The sequence below is a fragment of the Petaurus breviceps genome, unplaced genomic scaffold (assembly GCF_028583685.1).
Source record: "Petaurus breviceps papuanus isolate PSGF00001 unplaced genomic scaffold, PetGlider_PUasm1.0 89917, whole genome shotgun sequence".
In the NCBI taxonomy this organism is placed as follows: domain Eukaryota; kingdom Metazoa; phylum Chordata; class Mammalia; order Diprotodontia; family Petauridae; genus Petaurus; species Petaurus breviceps.
The window spans coordinates 284,259-308,761 of NW_027187142.1; the positions used below are offsets into that span (position 1 = coordinate 284,259).

Consider the following 24,503-nt stretch of genomic DNA (forward strand, 5'->3'; position numbering starts at 1 on the left):
GAAGGAAGGAAGGAAGGAAGGAAGGAAAGAAGGGAGGGAGGAAGGGAGGGAGAGAGGAAGGAAGGAAAGAAGGAAGGGAGGGAGGAAGGGAGGGAGAGAGGAGGGAAGGAAGGGAGGAAGGGAGGGAGGAAAAGAGGGAGGGAAGAAAGAAAATAAGGAAGGAAAAGAGGAAGGAAGGAAAGAAGGGAGGGAAGGAGGAAGAGAGAAAGGGAAAGAGGAAAAGAGGGAGGGAGAGAGGGAAAGCATTTGCTAAGCACTATGCTGAGAGCTGAGGATGTGAATATTAAAGCAAAGCCTATCTGAGTCCAAGGAGCTCATAGTCTATTTTTGGCGCCCACACGCAGTGGGGAGTGGTGGCCCGGTCTGGGAAGTCTCAAGCCCCAGTGTTAGGGAGGATAATGACAGAGCAGTCCAGTAACACCATTTCAGAGGACAAAGGTGGTGGTGATTTGAGGGGAGTTTTCGGAGGGAGAAGGGGGTGGAAGGGTGGGGAAGGAGCTGGTGGCCAGAGGGAAGGCTCAGTTCTGGGCACCATGTTGGTTCAAGGGAGAAAGCCTGGCTGAAGGGGAGCAGCCAGGAGAGGGAAGGATCCCAAGACCAGACCTTAGGTGTCTCGGTGTGAGGAAGTGGGCTTGCTTAGCTGGAGTAGGAAAGGCTGAGGGTGAGAAGGGATGATGGCCCAAGACAATGCTTCTTCTAGTCACCATGAGGATGATGAGGTCCCTATCCATGGTCGTTACCCTTTCTGGGCAGGATTTTTACAAGTCACTTTCCTTAGCACCATTCTGTGATCTCTACCTGACAAATGAGGAGACAGGGTCCCAGAGAGAGGCTCGTTTGTTTCTGAGGCAGGATTCAAACTCAGGGCTCCTGAAGAGTTGGTCCTGGGTTATCAGTTCATCATTGGACAATACGAGGGTGCTTGGGTACAAGTCCCGGATCTGGCCATTCCTTCTGTGGCCTCAGTTTACTCTTCTGAGGGCCCTTCCAGCTCGATCTAAGATCCCTGATCCCATGGGGATGGGGTGGGGGGTGCTGCCGAAGAGTGAAAGAAGGGGTTCTACACGAGGTGATGCATGAGGGCTGGGGGAATCTCTAACCTCTGCCCTCCCTTCTCTCCTCCACAGGGCTTGTGAAGTTGGGGGTTCACTGTGTCACATGCCAAAAGGTCGCAATCAAAATTGTCAACCGTGAGAAGCTCAGTGAGTCAGTGCTGATGAAGGTAAGAGCCAGACTGGGCTGAGGAATGAAGGCTCAAGGTGGTGCCACCCTGACTGAGGCTGCTGATGGCTCCCAGGGCCCACAAAGGCCACGAGTGACACAGCTGGATGTCAAAAGGGCAGATGGGACCAAGTATGGATGGTCAGTTCAAGAATGTGAGCTGTAGGGCAGCTCCTCTGGCCTCCCTCATTGCTGCCTGCAGGGGCCTTCTTTTCCTTCCTCAGATCAAGGCAACTGTTTTTATAAAGTGCCTACTATGTGCCAAGAAGGCACTGTGTTAAATTCTAGTGCACAGGAAGGCAGACTGCCACTGTCTGCCCTCAGGGAGCTCACAAGCTAATGGGGGGGGGGGGGCCTCGACACAACACTGCACAAACTCTAGGCAGGATGAACTGGGGCTAGGCAAGAGAGGGAGGAAACAGCAATTTCAGCTGGGCCTTCCAAAAGACCAGTGAGGCTGAAAGCAGAGGCACGGGGCCAGCGCCTGCAAATGCCACCTCGGCTTGCCAAACCCTCATCCTGAACACTTTCTCTTTCCTGGGCTTCCAGGGAGGCATCCTCCTGGCTACCTCTGAGCTCCTCTGTCTCCTGGGATGGTTCCCCGTCCTCCTCCTCCCCTCCTTCCTCCCTCCCCTCCTCCTTCCCCTCCTCCTCCTCTTCCCCCCCCCCCGGCCCCTCCTCCTGACCACTCCCGCTGCCCTAGCCCCTCCCCTCCTCCTTCCCCTCTTCCTCCTCTTCCCCCTCCCCTCCTCCTTCCCCTCCTCCTCTTCCCCCTCCCACGTGCATGGTCAGGTGTTCCCAGGGTCTGTCAGGCAATCCTCTCCTCTCCTTGGTCCACCACAGTTCTCTCCCTCAGAAGCTTCATTGGCTCCCTTGAGGCAGAGGGCCACCCCACCCCCATCCCCTGACCCAGCCTGGACCTCTGTCTCAAGCTCCAGACCCTCATCTCCAGAAGCCTGCTCATGTCTCCCCTGCATGTGCCACGGGTCCCTTGAGGTCAGCACGTCCAAGCCTTGACTCCTCATCTGTTGGAGGCAGCCCATGGAGCCTTCAGGCCCTTGGGCCTTCCGTGTTTTATAGTCTTCCCTCTGGCTCCCGCCTAGCCTCAGAATTTCTAGCTGGGTGACCTTGGGCAAGGGTCTTCAATGCCTTCTGCTTCAGTTTCTTTACCTGTAAAATGGGAATAATAACAGCCCCTCCCTCCCAAGGTAGTTGTAAAGATCACATGAGATCCTGGTCGTGAAACACTTAGCCCAGGGCCTGGCACACCTTAGAGCTTCCTTCTGCCTTTTCCCATCATAGTGGCTGTGCCTTGTGTCTATAACCCCCCTCAAACTTTGATTTCCAACTCAGGTCATATCCTGACAGAAGCCTTTCCTTCTGGTGGCCAGGGGCCTGTGAGATGTTTATGTTGGGCCTGGGACCCCTACAGGGTCAGGGCATCCACCTGGCCCCCTCCTCACTGGCCTGGCTGCCTGGGCTGGTTGGGGCCACCAAGGGGTAGCCCTGCAAAGAAAAAACCAGGGCCAGAGCCAGGTGAACAAAACTCTGCCCCAGGGCTGACAGTCAGTTTGGGGAAAGCTGCCAGAAAAAGTCCGGACCACTCAGCGTCTCAGGTCATGATAGCCTGGAAGTGGGAGGAAAGAATCTGATGCTTTTAGCAACCTCTGTGGGGTGAGGGAACATGGGGCACTGGCCACCGGTCCCTCCTCCTCAACCCTTGGTGTGCCGGGGACTCTGCAGCCTCCTGGGGCCTCAGCTGGACAGGCTGAGCCTCCCCTGGAGCCCAGGGACCTCCGTACTGCGGGCTGTGTCCTTCAGTATGCCTCATGCCCCTCAGCCCAGCCCTGCTGAGCTCGGACCTCCAGGCCAAACCCTGGCCACTAGGCAGGGCTTCTTCCAGGTCTTTGCTTCTCCAAGGCAGCAGATGGGAAGAGGGGCACTCCTCGCCATTGGTGTGGGAGTCCTTGGGGGTGGGGTCTGTTTGCCTCTCTCTGTATCCCCAACGCTTGGCATGGTGCCCAGCACATAGTAGGTGCTTCATGCGCACACACCTGAGGCCAGTCAAGGGAGGGACAGCTTGGGGTCTGGCCGACCTCTAGCGAAGTGTTCTGTTCCTTCTGCCAGCCCTCGCCCATCCTCAGCCGGGCAACCGCTCCCTCCCTGCTCTGAGCCACTTCCGGAGACCTTCTCTAAAGTGCTCTGTAATCATCACGTGAGCCTGGACCCATCAATATTTCAGGAGCTAGTCCTTGCAAGGGAAGCATCTGGACTCAATTAAGGAAACCTCAGCCATGCCTCCAGGGCAGCTGAGGGGAGTGGGGAGCATTGCACACGCTGGAGCAGGCTCCAAGAGTCAAGATCCCTGCGCAGACTAGGGCTGAGCCCCCCTGGGGGGCATCTGGGGATGGCCACTCACAGAAGCTCGGAGCTGGACAGCACCGTGGGTGCCTCTCTCTAGCCTCCCCGACAAGTGGGCATGCAGTGTGTGCCTGAAGACGCAAAGGGAGCACTGCTCACTACCACTACAAGCCCCCATTCGCTCTTAGCCCCAAGTCCTGGGGGTTCTGCTTCCCCCTAAATCCCCCTCCTTGGAACTTTCCCCCACCACGGGCCAATTCAGAGCACGCAGGGCAGCCACAATGATCCCCTTGAGCCTTCTGTCCTCCAGTGGAAACAGCCCCAAGTCCTTCATCAGACCTTCATAGCATGATTTCAAAGCCCTTCACCACCTTCATCACCTCCTCTGGACCCTCACTAATTTCTTAATCTGTCAACAAGAGAAAGGGAATGTGGAAGAAAGGAAGGAAGGAAGGAAGGAAGGAAGGAAGGAAGGAAGGAAGGAAGGGAGGGAGGGAGGGAGGGAGGGAGGGAGGGAGGGAGGGAGAAAGGAAGGGAGGGAGAGAAGGAAGGAAACAAATGAGAGAGGGAGAAGACAGCCGTTCAGAGCTGCGTTGTGTGTGTTCTCTGCTTTGTTGTGCTCTTCCCTGCAGTCATAGTTACTGTGGAATGTAAGCTCCTGGAGGACAGGCCCCGACTCCCTCAGGGTTTTCACTGTTTCAGTAGCACTTACCATAGCATCTGACACCCTCGAAAAATATTTGTTGAATCTAATCCACTGTGGTCACTGGTAAAAATGACTCAATGTTAGGCTATGGTGCCCTGGGCTGGATACATGAGAGATCCCGCAGCCACAGCCTGGTCAGAGCCAGCTAGAGGGCTGTGGTCCCTTCTGGGTGGGAGATTTCAGGAAGGGCATTGATGATCTGGTGGATGCCCAGGGAAAGGCCCTCAGGGGAGTGAAGGCCCTTGAGCTCATGCCTCTGGCTCAGCCAAAGAAACTGGACTGTTTAGTTTGGAGAAGAAAAAACTTGGGGAGAGGGATAGGAACTGTCATCATGAGTATGAAGGACATGAGTATGAAAGTATGTGGTGGGATCAAAGGGGAGGACAGGACCACAGTGCTGAGGAAAAGGTGTCAAGGGCAGATTTACAGCTGAGGCCAGGAAAACAATCCTAAATGAAGGTCATCCCGGTGTGGGAGAGGCTCCCTCAAGTGGCCTCTGAGCACAGAGACTGGCCATCAAGCTGGAAGCGCCTGATGCCCACATGCGCTGTCTCCTAGCCTCAGGTGGCCGCACAAATAATCCTGGGGCAGGGCCAGCTGCTGCTGCTACTCTGGGTCTTTCTGCAATTGCCCACCTGTCCTGAATTTGTCCTTCCCCTGGCCCCCTCAAGTCCCTCTGGAACACAGAACAGAGGGGCTAATGGAAGGAAGAAGCATTTATTAAGCACCAATGTTTTACAAATATTATCTCATTTGTGAATAAAACCCCCCATTACTACTTCCTTGCCCGCCCGCCCCCAGAGGCCTTCTGAGAGGGCCTCCCGGTCCTTTCTCCCAACGGGGTGTCCAGAGAAGAAGTGGCCAAGTCCAAGCAATGCCAGTGTGCCTCGGGGCTTAGGAGGGTGGGCCCAGCTCCTCCCTCCTCCCCACCCACACCAGGCCCTGGCATTACTGGCCCCCTCCAATGAGGACAGTGAATGAAAAGCAGAAATCTTAGGCCTGCAATGCAGCATTAATTTAAAAAAAATATCCCCCCAGCCCCAGCCAGCCAAGCAGGGGAGGGAGAGAGGCAGCTGAAAATGCTTCTCTTTGCATGATCTGGGGAGTATGGAGCCTGAGAGCCGGGATTTGGGCCAGCCGCATCCTGGAGCATTGTTTCTGCCTGCTCTCTTTCTCCACCAACCCACTTTACAATGTGCTCCCAGCAGAGGCAGGCACCCAGGCCAGTCTGAGAGCCAGCAGAGGATCCAGTTCTGGCCTTCAAAGCCAGGGTCCAGGCTCTGGTCCTAGGGCTGGGATTTCCCCTCCTTCTGACCTGCTCTGTCTAAGACGGAGAGAGGCAGCCAGCTGCACTCAGCGCCCAGAGAGAGGAAGCTAAGCTTCCTTCAGAAGGCTGGGCCCTCTGCCCAGGCCCCTGCTTGGCCTGTCACTCCCCTCCCACCCCAAAGCTGCTCTGGGCCCTACAGAGACATCCTAAGATCTGAGAAGTTAGACCTGACTGAGTTCTAAGGGCATCTGCTATCATGTTACATATTGGGAAACTGAGGCATGTCCGATCCATCTCATGCCTGGATCCCAAAGTCTTGTCTCCAGCACAGCTGCCAGTGGGTGTGGTGGTGGTCAATGACAGTGGAAGCAGGGGAGGGGAAAAGGAAAAAACTAGGGAGAAATCCCATTTGTGCCACCTGGGGCGCTCCACAGTATACTGAGCGCTAAGCCTGCGAAAGCCACTTGAACTTCCTCAGCCTTAGTTTCCCCATATGGTAATATCCCTCAGGACTGTTGGGGATCAGATGAGCAGACAGAAAGGGTTTTGCAAACCTTAGCGGGCTCCACAGACATCAGCCTTTAGGATCAGCCAGCCAGCATCCCTATAACGTTTTGGTGTTTACTAGGTAGGCTCTATCATTTGAGACTAGAAGGGAGGAGGGGGCAGGTTCCAAGGAGAATGCTTTGTTTTTCATCTTGGAGGTGACAAGGGGCCATTGGAGTATGTGGGGGTGATGTTTGGTGGCTGAATAGGGGGTGGCAGGAGGGGGAGTTGGGGTGGGCAGACCCCCTCCAGCCACTAGAGCCATAGTCCAGGTGTGAAGGGGTGAAGGTCTACACCAGGGCTGGGGCCATGTCTCAGCAGAGAAGGAAGTATCTTCTATTTGAGAGGTTTCAAAGGTACAGTGACAGGCCTTGGCACCATGTAGGATGGATGTGGTGAGAGACAGTCAGGAGTCCAGGAGGAGTCCTAGGCTGTGAACCTGAGGGATTCCGAGGACAAGGGTGCCCTCTGCCGTGACAGGAAAGGGGGGAGGGTTCAGGGGGGAAGATAATGAGTTTGCATTTTGAACACGTTGAGCAGAGGATGTCTACTGGATGTCCGGCTCAAGATCTCTGAAAAGCAATTGGAGATGTCCGATTAGAGGTCAGCAGAGAGACTGGGGGAGGAAAGGCAAACTTGAGAATCATCAGCATAGAGAGGGTGATTAAATCCACGGGAGCTGATGAAATGCCCACATGAAGTAGTCAAGGGGGAGAAGAGAAGAGGAGCCAGGACAGAACACTGAGGACATCTATGGCTAGACAGCATGATCTGGGGAAGGATTCAGCCAAGGAGACTGAGGAGGAATGGGCAGAGAGGGAGTGTCCCACAAACCTAGAGAGCAGAGAATGTCTAGGAGGTGATGATGGCCAACAGGCATCAGGCAATAGGCAGGCAGAGATGACAGATAAGTGACCCAGAGGGGATGGCAGAGAGAGGGGGCAGAGGGGCTAGCTTTGGTCGGGAATCAGGCCAGCTCATCATGGCAGACAAGTGAAAGGAGACTGGAGCAGGAGGCATCTGGGAGATGAGATATGAGGAAGTGAGAAGAAGAAGCTGCTCACAGGGAATGGTCTCCATTTTTTCAGTGTAGCAGGAGGCAGGGTCTCAACTGAGAGAGTAGGGAAGAGGCAGCCATACGGGATATAGGAAATATCTCTAAATAGAGATGATATCAGAGGGAAGGCATTAGCCATGGGAGGGGGAGGGGGAGGTGGGATGTGAGCTGAGGTGGAGAGAACTCCAGGCTGGGGGGGGGGGGGGAGCAGTCTGGGAAAATGCCAAGAATCCAGATGGAATCTTTGATTCCAAGAAGATGAAGGAGGCCAGTGTCCCTGGATCTCAGAGAACGTGAGACCTGGAAAGGTGAAAAGGGACCAGGCCGAGAGGACTTTAAAAAGAAAACAGAATTTGCTATTTGGTCCTAGAGGTGACAGGGATTGAGTGAGGGAAGGAGGGGTACAGAGGAGCCACGTGGTCAGACCTGAGTTCCAGGGAAAGGATGGCAAGTTCCATTTTGGACATGTTCGCTTATAGATGCCTTGGCTTATCCAGGGGAAATGTCCAACAGACAATTGTTGGTGTGGGAATGGAATGGGCTGGAGGTCTAGATGGAGAGTCATAATTGAACCCATGGGAGTTCAGATTGCTGAAGGAGGGGCTATGGAGAAGAGAAGAGGCCACAGGACTGAGCCTCAGGGAACACCCACACTTAGGGGCTGGGAGACATGACCCAGCAAAGGAGACTAGGAAAGAAAGGGAGGTGTGGGGCCAAGAGGAGAGGGTGGGGAGCAGTGTCAAATGCTGCCAAGGACAAGAAAAATGGGGGCTGGAAACAGACCCCCCAGGTCCTTGGCAATCCGAAGAGAACCACATACAAGTAGCCCAACTATGGTTTCAGGAAGGGAGTGCGGATACCACCTTCCCACAGGGAGGCTGCAGATAGGAAGAGAGGCCAAGGATGACTGGAGGCAATGTGAAGTCCTTGTTCTCCAGGGTCCCTGGGTCTCAGCCTCAATCTTGCCAGGGTCAGGAACCTGTCCAACTGTCCAACTCTTGGCCCAGGTAGGTCCAGCTTGGGAAGACCCTCAGTCTTCTCTACCCCCTCTGCTATTGGAGGCTTAGTGTTCCCCAGTGAACCAGTGGTTGTGGTGGGCCCCAGCAGGGCTGCAATGAGCAAGCATGGCACTCTGGGCCCGAGCTGGTCTTTTTAGAACAATTTCAGTTGAATTAAGAAAGGCAGGAGCCCGGGCACAGGAAGATACTCACTGGGAGTCTGTAACAGAAAGAGAAAAGCTCTGCAGAGGGAGGGGCGAGGCAAGGGGCGAGGCGACCCTTAGACCATCAGCCACTTCTCCCTCCAGATGATCTCTGAGGGGGCCCAGGGAAGAGAGTTATGGCAGGGTCCATGCCAATTGTCACCAAAGGAAGGGTGAAGGGGATCATAGGGACATCAAGAGAACCCCACAGAGTGTAAGTGAATTGTCCAAGGTCACACAGGAAGTAAGTGGCAGAAGGGATTTGAACCCGAGTCGTCTGCCTCCAAATACGGCACCATGGAGGGCGTTCCTTTCTTCTCTCCCAGACGTCACTCATGCTGATCCTAGATGCGGCACTGCAGGACATTGAAAGGGGTTACTTACACTTTGGGACACAAAGGTAGCATCCAGGTGCGACAGGGTGGCCTTCATGTAGAAGGTGAGACTCAAACTGAGGCATGGGCTACAGCTATTGTGAAGACTATGGAAGACAAGGAAGGTAATGACGGGAGGTTGAGGCCAGGCTGTGATGTATCTTAACACCAAACGGAAGAGTTTGTCATTGACCTGGGAGGGAAGAGGGAGTCAGGGAAGTTCACAAGTAAGGGAGTGGTGCAGTCAGACCTGCACTTCGGAGAATCGCGTCCAGTGGAAGGACTCTTGGAAGCAGAGAGAGGGGGCAGCCAGGGACCCATTGCCATGGTCCAATGAGAGAGAGGGAGGTTCTGAGCTGAGGAATGGCTACCTGATCAGAGAGAAGGGATTAAACATGAGAGACATTGTGGAATAAAAACAGTACAATCTGACAACTGGCAAGAGGTCCCTGAGATGGTGAACAAATGGGGGTGACTGGGAGGAAAGAGGTGAGCTTGAGAGCCACAGGGAATTCAGAAGGATTTCCATTTTAAATGTGGTGAATTTGAGATGCTCGCGGGACATCCTGCTAGGAAGGCAGGTATGTCTGATAAGGCAGCTGGTGATGTGCGACTGGATGCAGGAGAGAGGTTAGGACCAGATATATAGATGCTGGGGCTGCTAGAGGGCACCACTGTGCACAGAGCCCAGGACCTGAGTTCAAAACCAGCCTCAGACACTTACTAGCTCTATGACCCTGGGCAAGTCACTGCACACTGTGTGCCTCAGTTCCTCATATGTAAAATGGATTGGAGAAGGAAATGGCAAACTATCCCAGTATCTCAGCCAAGAAGAGCCCAAATGGGGTAACAGAAAATCAGATGTGACTGAAAATGACTGACCTGACATGTGAGCCATCTGCCGAGGGCTAGCAGTTTGAACTAAGGAGATGATAAGGTGACTAAGAGAGAAAAGATGGGGGGGGCAGTGTGGGAGAAGACCTTCAGAGAGGGCAATGAGAGGCCAGTGGCAGCCCATGAAGATTCTTGAGGAGCAGAGAGACACGGTCAAACTTAGGCCTTAGGAAGGTGATCTCAGCAGCCAGACGGAGAGGGGCAGATCAGGCTGGACATGACAAGAGCCTCCCCTGCAGAGCACCCTGGGGGAGGGGGAAAGCTCCCCTATGAAGAAACATCCTCTGGAGAGTCTCCCAGTTCTTCCCTCCTTGTGCAGGGATCAGCTGCCTTAGTCCTGCTCAGGGAGGAGGTGGGCTGCTTCTGGGATGCCCCTGGTCAATGGGGCTAGGGCTGGGGCTGCAGCTGGTCAGGGTGCTGTGTCTGTGGTTGGAGAGGAGACAAGCATGGTGAGCCGTGTTCCCAGAGGCTGCACAGTCTGTTCTGGGACTGAGCAGACCAGTACCTTCTCAGGCCCCTGGAACCTTCCATTTCTATAGACCAGCACAGGAACAGTTTAGAGGTGGGCTGGAGTTGGGGGCGGTGTGGCAGAGGGTCCCTGGGGCCCTCAGACAGGCATGCAGGCCTGTGCCAGCCTTCATGCAGCAAAATTGCCAAGCTGGGTGGGGTGCCCAGTATGCCTCATGACAGGGCCTTGCTCCCACAGCCTGCAGACTGCATCCTCTAGTGTACACTCCGCAGGGCTGGCCTACTTTCTCACCAGCAGTGTCCCTTCCCCCACCCCCAGGAGCATTTCTGCCTTACAGAGGCTTATTTTTGGAAAGGGGAAATAAGCAGGCATCAGGGCCCAGCAGCCCAGCTGGCCCCTCCATGGGAGGGTGCAGCTGCTGGGGGTCCGGACCACTTCCAGTTTGCCATCCACCACCATTCAGAAGGCCCAATCCGGGACAAGGCTCCCACCCAAGACACAGTGGAGGACAGCAATCTCCTGGCTTCAGCACTTAGGGCCCTTTCAGAGGAGAGTGCCTAGGGCCCATCATGGACTGGCAGCCCATGCCCCATCCCAGCCTCCTCCTTTGCCTCAAAATCTAGCTGAATCCAGGATGGGAGCTGGAGAAGGGGGGCACTTGTGATGCCCCCCAAGCATTCTTCCCCTGTGCGGCTGGACCTCTTGTCCTGCCCCCAACCTGACCCTGGAGGCCTCTCTTCATATTAGGGGATGCTCTGCCTCCCACCCCCCCACCACCACACCCCTTCCCTAGGCAGGGTATCCCAGGATGTCTGCCAGGTTCAGTCTATCTGGAGAGCCCAGTCCTTGGATCAGAACAGCAGTTCTAGCTGCTTCCAAGGCCTCTCCTCAACAACAACCTTCTAGAGGTGGGGAAAGGGAAAAAGGGCATGCAGGGTCATTATTCTTACTTGCAAAGCAGGAAACTGAGGCACCAGATAGCCACTGCCCATCCTCTACCTGGCCCATTTCTCTAGGCTTTCCTATCTGACCAACCCCCCTTGGCTCTTCCCTTGCCCAAGTGGTCTCCTGGAGGTCCATGACACACCTTCTAATATATCCAGGGGGCAGCAGTGAGCCCGAGAGGGACTGTTTGGCCACAAGTGCATGGAGGAGAGAGGGTGGAGGTCCTGAAGTCTTCCAGATCTCAAACAAGGCTTCATTTGCAACCCAAATGGCCGGCCAAAGCCAAATGGAGCTAGCTTGAGCCAAGCACTGTACCTGGAGTTAGAGCACCCAGGTCTACTTCCTCCTGTTCCTGCTGGGCCAAATTCAACCAAGGGGCCTGCTTCCCAATCACTTTTTAAAGGCATTTGTTCAAGAAATCCCTGACCTCCAGGTTAAGGGTGAGAGTGCCTACCCTTCCAAGCCAGGAGCTGCCTGTATGCCAGGAAGACAACTCCACACCTGCCAGCTTCTGGACAGCCTGAATCCCCCGGAGGTCCTGCTACAGGCTACATCACCCCCCTAGCACCTGGGGAAAAAAACATGGCACTAGAGGGCACATTTCTGAACCACCTGTGCTGCCACATGAAGGTCAAGGCATTGGGCAAAGACAGCTCCTCGCTCACCAGTCCTGGAGAAATCCAGCTTCAGCCATGCTGGGGAGGAGAGCATCCCAAAGAGAGAGAGCTGCAGCTGCCTAGAGCCCTGGCTGCATGCCTCAGGGTCCCCCAGACCCTCTGGGGCCCAGGCTTCCTCACAGGGAGGGGCAGGCAGAGCTCTCCCCAAACAACTGAGGCTCTGTGGTCCAGTGTTGCATGGAGCTTTCCTTGGAAATGCTGACCTGAGAATGTGGGCCGGTTCTCCACCTCCAGGATCCCTTTGAAATTTTCTCAGACTGAACAACAGCTTTTCCTCTCCTGTGAAGGATCCTCATGTTGACTCTGCATGTGTCTTAAGCATAAGCTTTAAGTGTGTTTCTTAGATGCCCCAAATTGTTGGCTCCCTCTTTTAAACCCTATCCCAACATTTTCTCTTTTATGGGAGAGTTTATTCTGTTTACCTTCAAGGTTACAATGGTTAAGTTTTTGTTCCCCTAATAAAACTTTGGTAAACAGGATGGCACCCCACAGGAAGCTTGGGGGAAGGTGTGGAGAGGGCCCTCAGTGGTTGGGCCCCTGAATTCAAGGGGACAGCATGGAGAGAGAGAGGTAAGTGGTGGCATGAGACCACTGATGAAGGATGGAAAATTCCTTGTCATCTTCCCCTTCCCCTCAAGCCCTGCTGCTACACAAGGCTCTGACCCAATTGGAGTGGCCTTGAATGGTGGGTAGGGCTGACTTTAGGCCCTCAAATGTCAGAGGTTCCCATGGGTGTCTTGTTCGCCATGCTCTTCCCTGTCTTTCCCCCACCAGAAATCTGCTCACTGGCCCTCAGAGTGGGCATCATTATCTATCCAGTGCCAGGAAGTGTCCTTCTGTCCTCAGTCTCACTCAAACCCTCCCTAGACAGTTCAGAAAAGATGGTGATGAGCTGCAGAGTGTCCATGGGATGGAAGAACATGGAGATCAGGATACATAAGGGTCCACTGAGGGAACTAGGCTGTTCAGCCTGTTCAACCATGAGAGCTGTGCACAAGTGTATGAAGGCTGCCCTATAAAAGGGGAATTAGCCTCTCTGCTTAGTCCCAAGGGCTAGGACCAGTAGCAATGAGGAAGTTACCAAGAGGCTACCCCTGGAAGTGATGTGCTCCCTGACTCCATTCCTTGTCTGGCCTCCCTTTCCATAGCTGCCATCTCTCTGTGATGGGGCAAAGTGAGGGCCCTAGAGGAGCAGAGGAGGGAGGACCCCCTCATCTCCCTTTGTGTGAACCTCCTCTTCTGCCCAGGCCTGGGGCATCTGACCACTCATCCAGCTTGACTCCTGCTTTCCTCTTGAGCCCATGTCATGCTGGCTAGAAGGCTTCCTTGGTTTCTCTTATGGAAGAGGAGGCCATGGGGCCACCCAGGATTTGGGCTGAGGTCAGAATGTGGCCACAATATGGGAATTTGAATCAAGGGATGGACTTTCAAATCTCAGCTCTGTTACTCACTTGGTGAATTTGGGAAAGCGTCTTGCCCTCTCTGAGGGGTACGTTTGCGCGCTCTTTTGCTAAAAGAGGAGTTGGACCAGGCAGTCCCTCAGACCCCTTCCACCTCCAAATCCTATAATGGGATGAGACCTGGCGTGGTGAGCGTGGGTGATAGGGGGAGTTGGCCACTAGGCTCACTTGTGGGCTGAATGGTGGCCCCCTCCATCATATTGTCCTCATGGCTTTATGCATTTTTCATGTCAGATTGTGATTCTGTGGCCACATCTGATCCCCAACCACTCTAAAGGTGCAGTAGTAGGTCGAAGGAAGGAAGGAAGGAAGGAAGGAAGGAAGGAAGGAAGGAAGGAAGGAAGGAAGGGAGGAAGGAAGGAAAGGAGGGAGGGAGGGAGCACCCAATGTGTAAATGAATGGGCCCAGGTAGGAGTAGTGCAAGGGTTTGGCCATGGTGCCTCTCTAAGTATGCTCTGGAGGGAAGGGACAGAGTCTGTGTGATGCACTAATGGGCTTCCCTTTCTCTGTGTGTCTCCTCTGTCCAGGTGGAGCGGGAGATCGCCATCCTGAAGCTCATAGAACACCCGCATGTTTTAAAGCTGCACGACGTTTATGAAAATAAAAAATATTTGTAGGTATTACTGGGTCCAGGAGCTGGGACAGGAGGAACTGGGCGGGGCTGGGCAGGGCTGGGCAGGGCCAGGCCTTCCAAGAGAAGAGTAAGTGAGAGGGAGCCTCTTGGTTGAGGAAGGTGGCATATAGGGGGTGTGGGCAGGGAACTCCACTTGCCCAAGGCCTTTGGGCTGGAAGCATGGATGGGATGGGGCATTTTCCTCTGTTCCTCCCTACCCTGCTCCCCAGGTGACAGAGGGTCTCCCCAGAAGCTGCTATGGGGCAGACGGCTTGGTCCCCCATGTGGCCCCCAGAAAAGTGAGAAAGAGAGAAGAAGGCTGGTTTAGCGCCTCCTCGTCTCCCCAGCCCCGACATTTCACTTTGTGCTCAAAGGCCAGTTCTGCAATGGCCTGACAGTTGATGAATTCTGGACAATGAGAATATTATCCCGGACCCCACTGGCTTCTGGTATTTTCTGGATCTTCCAGTGCCCAGGATACCCCCCTACCCTTTAAGACCAGTGTCTAGCCCCCCAGTGTTCTACCTATCTCGGGGCCAGCCTGCATCTCCATGAAAAGAAGCCTCAGCTAGGCAATCCCAACTAAGCATTCCAAGGACTCCCCAGGGGACCTGACTACTCTGAACAGGGTGTGTTCCCCACATCCCCTGTGCTGGGCCAAAGGATGGGAATTCTGCCCCTTGAGAGAAGGATGGAACATTCCCCAGAGGCAGAGGTCACCTGAGTAGGGCAAACCCAAAGCCCCCACCAGGCCCCCTGCATCTGACCACCGAACAATAGTTCCCTGGCTACTGGACCTGAAGGCAAGCATGTTGAAAGGACAGACTGATGGCTCAGCCTTTTTAGCAAAGCTGGACATGATGCTTCCCTGATTCCATTAGCCTGGGGGAGATAGAGAGGAAATGGCTTTAGCACAGGTCCTGAGCCGCCCCCAAGATGCCCATAGCCACTTCCCAAGGACCCTTTCTATGCTTCCTTGGCCTCAGTGTTGGCTGACCAGCACTGCCCAGTCAGAACTTCTCAATCCCCTGAGCAGGCCCTGAAAAGAGTAAAGGGACATGGGAAGATGGAAACCAAAGAGAGCTCCCAGAGCTCGCTTCTTCTGGGCTGTGCTTCCTGTCTTGCCCATCATTCCCCTGACCCTTTGTTCTAGAGGCAAGGCAGGGTGGGGTGGTGTGGAGGGTGCCCTTGCCCCTGAAACCAGGCTGCAGGTCTCTGGCACCACTCAAGAGGAAAGCTCTCAGCCCCAAGGAACCAATGCCTCATTACTGGCCCTTCCATCCAACTGGGATGCTGGAGGAGAGACCAGCCCCACAGTCAGAAGGGGAAGATCCCCACATCACCCAGGGCCAGACAATGGACAAGGCTCTTGGCGTCCAGCCAAATGCAGGTTTAAAAATTCATGCCCAGTCTCTGCATTGCCAGAACTCTTGAATAATGGATCAGCTGGGCCTCAGGAGCTGCTTGGGGTTGTCTAATCAATAGAGAAAGCAGGCTACCAAACCCTCCGAGAATGACCCAGAGCTACCAGCCTGTCCCTTCAGGGGGACAGCCACCAAGCAAATGGTTGGGCCAGGGGAAGAAGAGACCAAGACCTGAGGTCTGGTGTCCAGGGTGCCAAGGGAAGGTGGAGAGACCACATACTCACTCTGGGACCACACTCAGCCTCATCCCGACTGCCCAGATGTGGACAGGACTCCCAGAGGCCCAGAAAAATAGGGCTTAAGTTTGGGGCCAGCTCTGACCCAGGGTCTCAGGTAATCCCAGGTGACAGGAGAAGCCTGGGAAGGGAGATGAAGTCAGCCTGTACCCTCTGCAGTGAGCTGGAGCGTGACTTCAGATCCTGCTGGGGTTACCCTTCCCTCTGGGCTGAGGAGAGGCAGTCCAGGACCCTATCCCTGCCACCTAGGCCTGAGGTGGCTCACCTGGGGAGCTTCTGTCCTCAGCCTAAAGAAATGGACCTGGTGTTGGGCTGCCGAGGTGGGAAGGTGGGAAAGGCAGCACTTCCCCCCCCCCCTGCCCTGCTTGGTTCTGAGCTCCTGAGAATAGGCAAGGGGAAACTGGCAAGGCAGTGATCCTGTGGGCCCCGGGGCTGGGATGTGAGGTCTCCTCCTAGAAGACAAGGGGAGTGCCCTGGGCACAGCCCAAAGCCCTGCCCTTGCCAGCTCCACAGAAGCAGACTGCAGGATTGGCTGGGCCTGACATGCAGCCCTGCAGGGTGGGGGCAGGCACCCAGCCCAGGCAGGGTTGAGAGTCCAAGCCTCGCAGCCTGGCAGAAAAGGAGATGAAGGGAAGGAGACTAAGTCAAAGGGGGGCTGGGGACCCCGGGGAGGGGCAGCACGTGGGGGGAGGGGCAGCAGCTAATCAGACCTGGCGTCTTCCCCACAAGATACTTGGTGCTAGAACATGTATCAGGCGGTGAGCTCTTTGACTATCTTGTGAAGAAGGGACGGCTGACCCCCAAGGAAGCCCGCAAGTTCTTCCGACAAATCATCTCTGCCCTTGACTTCTGCCACAGTCACTCGATATGGTGAGTGGAGTGGGGGTGGGGCCCGGGAAAATTCTCCTTCTCCTGTTCTCCCCCAGTCTCTCCAGTCTCTGTCCAATGATGCTTCTGGCCCCCTGACCTTACTGCTGCCCCTGCCCCCTGACCCTACCTCTGCCCCTGCCCTGCCCCTGCCCCCTGACCTTACGGCTGCCCCTGCCCCTGGCCCCTGCCCCTGATCCTTCCCACTCCCCCTCCGCCCGACCCCTAGGCCTGGCCCGACCCCGCTCCCCATCCTGGCCGCCCCTCCCCATGCCCTGCCCCTGCCCCCTGACCTTATGGCTGCCCCTGCCCCCTGACCTTACGGCTGCCCCTGCTTCCACTTGTCATCTCCCTCCTTCCAAGATGGGGAGCAGGCTTCACCCTGGCCTCTTTTTCTAGCTGACATTGGCTGGCAGCCCTCTTGGGCTTTGCTCCCAGTCCCAGGCCCCTCAGATCCAGGAGTGTGAGGACAAAGGCTCCCACAGGTGTCTCCAATTCCCTCCTACCCTAGAAGGGCTTCCCACTTCTGGAGCTCAGGGCTTCCAGCCTGGGCCACTTGAGAAGGCTCTGACAAGCCTTCCGAAGAGCTCTTTGGTGACACTACCACACTGTCCCCATTCTCTGATGCAGCCCAACCTGGACAAGGCTATGCCCCTCTTATTCACTCAAAGGGTGTTGGGGGCAGGGCTGTGTCCAGGGAACCAGGAGAAGCCTGACTTGTTTGGAGGACATTCCATCAACCATTGCCAATTGGGTGTGGGGCTGCTGTTGGGGAGAGCAGACCAGCCAACGGGTGGTGGCAGGGAGCCTGCCCCTGATAAGCAGAAGTGGTCACTCCAGTCCTTCCCAGGAAAACAAGGGCCTGTCCTGAGAAGAGGAAGCAGAATGCTTCTCAGGGATGATAGGGGAGCTCCCCATACCCCCACCCCCTCAGTCAGAGAGGATGTTGGCTGCTCTAAGAAGAAAGAGGCAGCCCCTGGCCAGCCAGGAGACTTCTGATTGGCTGGCCGTGACATCACCAGTCTAGGCTGCCATTGGCCCCTATCTGTGTGTGGTTCTCCGTGTCTGTACTGTGGGGAGTGGGCCCTGGGGGGGGGTTCTGGGGCAGGAGTCAGGAATCAGACAAACCCACCGCTCCCGGGAAGCGGGTCCCTGGGACAAAAAGAACTCCAGTCAGACCGCTAACCTGACGGGGCTTGGGACAGCCACCGTTAGCCCTCACTGAGCCTGAAGAAGGCGATGGGGATGGGGGGAGGTGGGAGCAATCTGCCCTGATCAGCCCAAGCGCCCAGGCTGCCTGTGCCCTGCAGAGTGCCCGGGCCTGGGGAAGTGAGCCGCCTCCGGGCTGGACCACACAGCTTCCTTGGCTAGCTTGTGCGTCCTTCAGTCAGCCTGGGTGCTCAGAGCCTGGCAGAGGAGGCCAGAAAGGCTTTTCTGCCAAGCCCAAGGTCCTGGGTAGCCTACACAGGGACCTTCTCCCCTGCTCCCCCCCCCTGCTGGGACCCAGCCCCAGTCCACAAAGAGGGCCTGAGATAACTCCCTGGATGCCCACCCAGTCCCAGCCCGGGCCCCTGCCCTTCCTTTCCTCAGCCCTCCTTCTCCTCACTTGCACTTGTTCTAATGTAAAGTACTGGTCTCAGAGTCAGAAAGGCCTGGGTTCAAATCCTGCCTAAAACGCTAACTAGCTGTGCGATCCTCAGCAAGCCCCTTAATTTTTCTGTGCCTTGGTTTCTTTGTCCGTAAAAGGAGGGGTCAGCCTCCACGGTCCTTCTAGCTGGATGTCCAGCTCTCAAGAGCCTGGCCTGCCTTCTCTGGCCCCAGCCTGTGGTTCAGACCAAGCCAGGCCCCTTTGCCTCAGTCTCCTGGGCTGGCCCCGAGAGAACATCCGCTGTCCTTCCCCAGCCACAGGGACTTGAAACCTGAGAACCTTCTGCTGGACGAGAAGAACAACATCCGAATCGCAGACTTTGGGATGGCATCACTGCAGGTTGGCGACAGCTTATTAGAGACCAGCTGCGGGTGAGTGCTGCGGGTCCCCGGAGCCACGCCAGGGCTTCTGGCTCCCGCGAGGGAGGGTGGCCCTGGAGCTGAGCCCAGCGGGGATGTCCTGCCCAGGAGACTGCCCATGGCCATGGCCATGCCCATCAAGGCGGCCTCAGGCTCCAGTGTACTGGGTCCTGATGCCATCTCCTGGCCAGTTCAGGCATTGCAGTACCCTTTTACACTTCTGGGGCTGAACGCAGCTGCCAAGGAGAGGGCCTGACCCTTGCAGGATTCCAGACTCTTAGTGCAGGGTGTGTGAGGGGTGGGGATGGGGCTGCCCAAGAGAGAAAGGTCAGGCTCAAAGCAGGGTCAGCCAACTTCCTTCCAAATTTTGTCCTGGTTCTCAAAGAATGACTTCTGCAGACTCTAGGTCAGTCAGCCACTAAGCATTTGTTGAGTGCCTACTGTGTGCTAAGCCATGGACACATTGTGCCCTCACAAAGCTCAGTTCCTGTTGGGGAGGCACTGGACATGCATAGGTCCAGTCATCTCTTCCACAGCATCACTTTCCCCATCGAGGTTTCCATCTATCTCAGGTCAGTGTGAGGAACTAAAGGGGAATTTGAGGGGCATTCTGCGGAAGCTGCAGCTGACACAAGAAGCCATCAGATGGCAGAGAGAGTTTAGAAGCTCAGAAGTGCATAAAATAGGGATACAGCGTCATGTAATGTCAACTTTCAATACCCTAGTAATTCAGACTTCTCTGGTATGAAGGGAGGACTGAACGTTCCGTACAGATTTCCCAGATCATGGGAGCACTGCACCCCAAGCCCCTGTGATGTGCAAGGGATAGCTGTACAGATATGATAGCTACAAAGTGACTGCGACGGGGGTCCTAGAAAAGGAGACATGCACACTGAGTCTAACCAGGAGATGCAAACTTGCCTCCTTGGCATTCCCCACAAAGGTACCAGGACAAGAAGTGGGGCCAGTGAAATGGACTGATTCCCAACACCCACAATTCTGGGATCCTGGAGAGAGATGGCGTCATGTGACACAAGAGAGCAGGGGTCGCAGCAGCAAGCAGGACAGGCTGGGCTAGCCCAGCCTCATCTCCTTTATGGATAGGGTGTCAAGACTAGGGGATGGGGGGGACGGGATAGCTGCAGACTTTACCAAGTGTCAGCAGAGCCGGCAATAAAGGACCACATTCGATTCTTGGGCAGAAAGTGGAGCCAGATGGAGCATACCACAATTAGAGAGACTTTGGCCTAATTTAGTGGCCAGACACAAGGAGTAATCCTTCCTTGTTTGATGTCAGTTTGGGACAAGGTCTCCAGGGGAGTGCCCCAGGGATCTGAGATTGGGGTTTAGCATTTTTATTTGTGACTCCGATAAAGGCCCATGTTGTATTCTCACCAAATTTACAGGTGACACCAAGCTGGGAGGGATTGCTAATTCAAGAAAGGGTTCAAAAACACTTGGACAGGTGAGATACTGGGCTAAGATGATGAGACTTAATAGGGACAAATGTGCAGGCCATCCCTTGGATTCAGAAAGTCAGCCTGTGACTTACAAACAAGACAGAGGAAGCTTACCAAGACAGCAATCTGTCTGAAAGGGATCTGGGGGTCTTAGTGGCCTGGAAGCTCGACATGAGCTCCCAATGGGACATGGAGACCAAGACAATGCTTGCAGTTTTAGGCTGCTTCCAGAGAGGCCCAAGGCCCAGGACTGGGGATTTGGTTATCTTGCTGGCCGCTGCTCTGCTCAGACAACATTGGGAGTGTTGCGTTCAATTCTGGCACCATAATCAAGACATTGACGGTCTAGGGATCACCAAGTCCGCCGAATCAGGGAAGGGCTCCAAGTCCTTGTGCTGCTTAGCCTGCAGAAGAGGCAACAGATTAGGGAGAGGTGGCCATGGCTGTCCTCAAGATCTGATAGGCTATTCTGTTTGGCCCCAGAGGGCAAAGCCTGGAGTGTAAAAGGTAGGGTAGGTGCAGGGTGGTAGCTTGAGGCTTATAATGTAGGGGAAAACTTCCCAGCAATCAGCACTCTCCAGGAACACTGGCCCTCCCCTCTACAAGAGGTCTTCAGAGAAGTCAAGTCAACAAAGCATTTACTAAGCACCTACTGTATTCCAGGTACTGTGCTAAGCTCTGGGGACACAGTGAAGGACACAATCACAGTCCCTGCTCCAAGGAGCTCACAGTCTAAACAAGCAAACAGCTAATGTACCTAAAAATCCAGACGAGAAAAATAGGGAGTGATCAGCAGATGGGAAGCATGAACACTGGGAACGTCAGGAAAGTCTCCTTCCAGAAAGTGGGATTCTAGGTGAGGTTTGATGGCACAGGGAAGATGAGCGAGAGTCCTAGGCATGAGGAACAGTCATATTCCTCGGAAGAACACTCTGGAACAATCCAGAGCCAGGGACAGGGGAGAGCGGAGTCAGGAAGGGCCTCGGGTCCGACACAAAGCTCCGTCTTTGCTCCTGGAGCTGCCAAGGAATGACCAGCACTTCCTGAGTGGCGCTTGCTGTCCGTCATGCTCCAGGAGGGTCAAGGGGACATTTTAGTACGCTGGGGTCAGAGCACAGTGTCGCACATTGTGTCTGGTCAGACCACGAGCTCGGAAGGCTGGGGCACGGCTCAGGCCTTGAGTCAGGGGAAGGGACAGAGGGAGGATGCACCTATGGGAGAGACTGAGGCAGGCAGACCCCTCCCCCATCCCCTGGTCTGGGTGTGAGGTGATGAGGGGCTGCACCACGGCTGGAGCAGGGGCAGAGGAGACAAAGGTGTCTACAGCTGAGAGACTTGATGATGAATAAAGCATTTACTGAGTGTTTACCGTGTATAAAGCACTGGGATAAAAAAAAAGTCCCCACTCTCAAAGGCTCATGTTCCATTGAAGGAGAGATCAGCAAGTTTTGGCACCAGCTTGGATGTGAGGGGTGAGGAGCCTGGGGGCCGGGAGGATGGAGGTGCCCTCAACAGTAAAGGGGAAATTAGCAAGAGGGAAGGTTGGGCTGGAGGAGATGAAGGGTTCATTTATGGACATGCTGAGTTTCAAACGTCTATGGGACATCTACTCTGAGATGTCCAAGAGGCAGTTGTCAACCCTTGGTCAAAGGTGTTATGGGGGAGACTCCAATTCATGTCTTCACTGAGGCCCCTTCCAGCTCAGGATCAAGGATCCTGGTCCCTTCTCTCTCTGGTAACCTCCTCAGGTCCCTAAATCCTATAAACATGTGTCCAGCTTCATCTACAACCATCATACCAGAGCAACTAGCTGCCTTCTGGGATCCAGGCAGCAGCTGCATCTGGGAAAGTTTCAAAAGCCCCCCACACACAATGCATGTGCACATCCCTCCCCATGCACACACACCCCATACACACACACACATGCGCATGCGCACGCACACACACACACACACATACACTATAGCTAAGCGTCACTGTGTCCACCATGGCTCAGGGAAGAACAAAGGGGACCTATCTGTCCCCTCCCCTAATCTGATGGGGGCTCAAACTCTTCTTCAGGGACTGATTCAGTAGCCATGGCTAGGTCTGGCCCTTCTTTTCCAAGAGATATGTCTGGTGACTGCTGCCTCACTGCAGGAGAGACAGAGACACAGAGACAGAGAGCTGAGCCTCCTTTGTCTCTCCTAGGCCCCAGCTGCCTCAGCCACACTAAGGTTAGGACCCTCACCCCCTGAAAACTGTGGCAGCTGAGGGCAGGGCCCTGGGCCTCCATTATGGGAAGGTTCTCAGGGCTTTTGATTTCCAGGGCCTTGTAGTGAGGGAAATGAGGGCCAGATCTTCACAAGTCAGAGCTCTCCCAGGCCACATCGTGTCTTCTCCTTAAATGGGTCTAGGGAGAAATCCTTAATGACAAGACAGGAGTGGGTCTGCCTCTCAGTCCTGGAGGCCCTGAAAGTCTGGACTGCATTTCTCCTATAGAACTTGAGCAGAAATCTTAAGAGGCTTTCCCTGAGCCTCATGGGGCCTCAGACTGTACCATGAAGAGGACTGCCTGCCCCCTAGAAGGTATGGCCTACAGCCCCGTGGGCAGTGTGGGGCAGTGGGCAGTGGGCAGGACTCAGAAGCTCTGCCCCAGATCCTGTGCTCTCCTTCCCCATGGGTTTTCCCTTGAACAAAACTTCTTCCTCTCTCTGCCTCAGTTTCCCCATCTCTAACTGTGGACAGTGGTACCAGGACTACTCCTTCCCAGGGTTTGCAAAATAACATATTAGCTAAAAGGAAACTGTTGGCTACAGGTGAGGGGCTGCCTCCCTGCCCTCTGCCACCCTGGTCCCCTAGGCAGGTGTTGGCTTCATTCAGGTAACAGCTTCAGCTTAAAGATGCACATGACTTTCCATTAAACAGCAGAAGCCACCTATGCTGGCCTCAGCCAGGTCCATCCATTTGCCTACAGCGGGGACTCCTGAGGTGTCTCTGCATTTTTCCCATCTCTTTTCTCCTCCACCTGGAAGGTAAGGGGAGACCTTTTCCCCTGGCCCTGCCTTCTCTGCCCTTTGGGACCCACAGTCTCCACCCTGGAGAACCCCGATCTGGTTTTTGAGAATAGTGGTTGCGGCCAGGCCAAGGTGGTGAAGGTCTGCCTCTATGCCTGGAGAGGGCTCTTCTGTCCCCAGGATGGAGGGTACCAGAATGCCTGGGGCCTGTCCCTGGCCACCTGACATTGTCTCTTTTATGTTCAGGTCACCTCACTATGCCTGCCCTGAGGTGATCCGGGTAAGTGTGCCTGACCTCTCTTCACCCATCTTAAGCACCCCAGACCCACCCAGTGCCCCTCTCTCTGGCCCCAAGGGGTGGGGTGGCCCACTGCATGGCCTTCTCTGGGGGTACCCCCCCAGATGTAGCCATTCTTTCCCTGGAAAATGCCAAGCTCACTCCTAGCCAGTAGCCATCAAATCTGGGACTGCCCCTTTGGTCAAGTAGATGCCAGCTGTTGGCCAACCTCGAACCCCAGCTCTGCATTGTCTCCCAGGGTGAGAAATACGATGGGAGGAAAGCAGACGTATGGAGCTGTGGGGTCATTCTGTTTGCCTTGTTGGTGGTAAGTATCCATCCACCCTCTGGGCCACATGTACCAGGTTTGGTAACCCTCATCCCAGGAATCCACAAGGCCTGGCCTTCAGTAGCTCTAGTGAGAAGTGCCTTGCCGGTCAGAGCTGTCCGTGGTACTGTTGTTTATTAGTTCCAGGCTAGCCCCAGTGGAGCTAAGGATCAAGTAGTCCATTACAGCTCGTCTTACTGCACCGAGCCCAGATGGATCTCTTGGAACCCTGCCTCCTCCTGACCCTTCCCAGTCCCGCTTGCCCTCTCCTTCTGGGATAGCCTGCTCTCCTCCACCTTTGATCCTCAGCCAAGACACCAGACCCCTCCTTCCCTCCTTCTCTCCCTTCCTAGCAGACCTGATGAGCCAGCCAGTCAAGGAGAGGCATGTGGGCATGGGTTTCCACATGAGTCTTGCACACATGGGCTCTTCTCCCCAGCGTGCCCATTAATCCATGGCTAGCAGGAGTGGGAAGGGAGGGAGTGTCTTGTGGGGGAGGCTGTGCCATTGCCCTCAGAAAGTCCTCTTCACACAGCCTTCTCCTTCCTCCTCCTCCTCTCCCCCCTCCCTTCATGTGATCTTTTCCTTCCTTTTCCCCTCCCCCGTTGTACCCCCTCCTCCCTCCTGGCTGTGCAGGGGGCTCTGCCTTTTGATGATGACAACCTCCGGCAGCTCCTGGAGAAGGTGAAGCGAGGGGTGTTCCACATGCCGCACTTCATCCCGCCTGACTGTCAGAACCTGCTGCGAGGCATGATTGAAGTTGATGCCTCCAAGAGGCTGACGGTGAGAAGGCGAGACCCAGGGACCTGGGGCACCCCACCCAGCCCATGCCATTCCCTTCCCCTTCCTTCCCAGCCACTAAAGGTGAAGCAAAGACTGGCTCTGTGTGTGTGCACATGGGTGTGCATGGGTGTGCACAGGCCTGCACCCCTGTGTCTGCGTGTGTGTGCACATGGGTGTGCATGGGTGTGCACAAGCTTGCCCCTCTGTGTCTGTGTGTGCACATGGTGTGCAAGGGTGTACACAAGCCTGCACCCCTGTGTCTGTGTGTGTGCACATGGGTGTGCATAGGTGTGCACAGGCCTGTACCCCTGTGTCTGTGTGTGTGCACATGGGT

At 55.2% G+C, this 24,503-nt stretch overlaps 1 protein-coding gene across 2 annotated transcripts in view; it reads left to right on the top strand.

Moving 5' to 3' along the window:
• BRSK2 (BR serine/threonine kinase 2) overlaps positions 1-24,503 on the top strand; it is a 152,246-nt gene that overhangs the window by 78,159 nt on the left and 49,584 nt on the right. For both annotated transcript variants that reach the window (XM_069107330.1, XM_069107329.1), the window contains exons 2-8: positions 1,128-1,222; positions 13,706-13,791; positions 16,181-16,321; positions 18,221-18,337; positions 23,028-23,061; positions 23,318-23,386; positions 24,023-24,169. In XM_069107330.1, the coding sequence (XP_068963431.1) occupies positions 1,128-1,222; positions 13,706-13,791; positions 16,181-16,321; positions 18,221-18,337; positions 23,028-23,061; positions 23,318-23,386; positions 24,023-24,169 (689 nt within the window). The remainder of the gene's footprint in view (positions 1-1,127; positions 1,223-13,705; positions 13,792-16,180; positions 16,322-18,220; positions 18,338-23,027; positions 23,062-23,317; positions 23,387-24,022; positions 24,170-24,503) is intronic.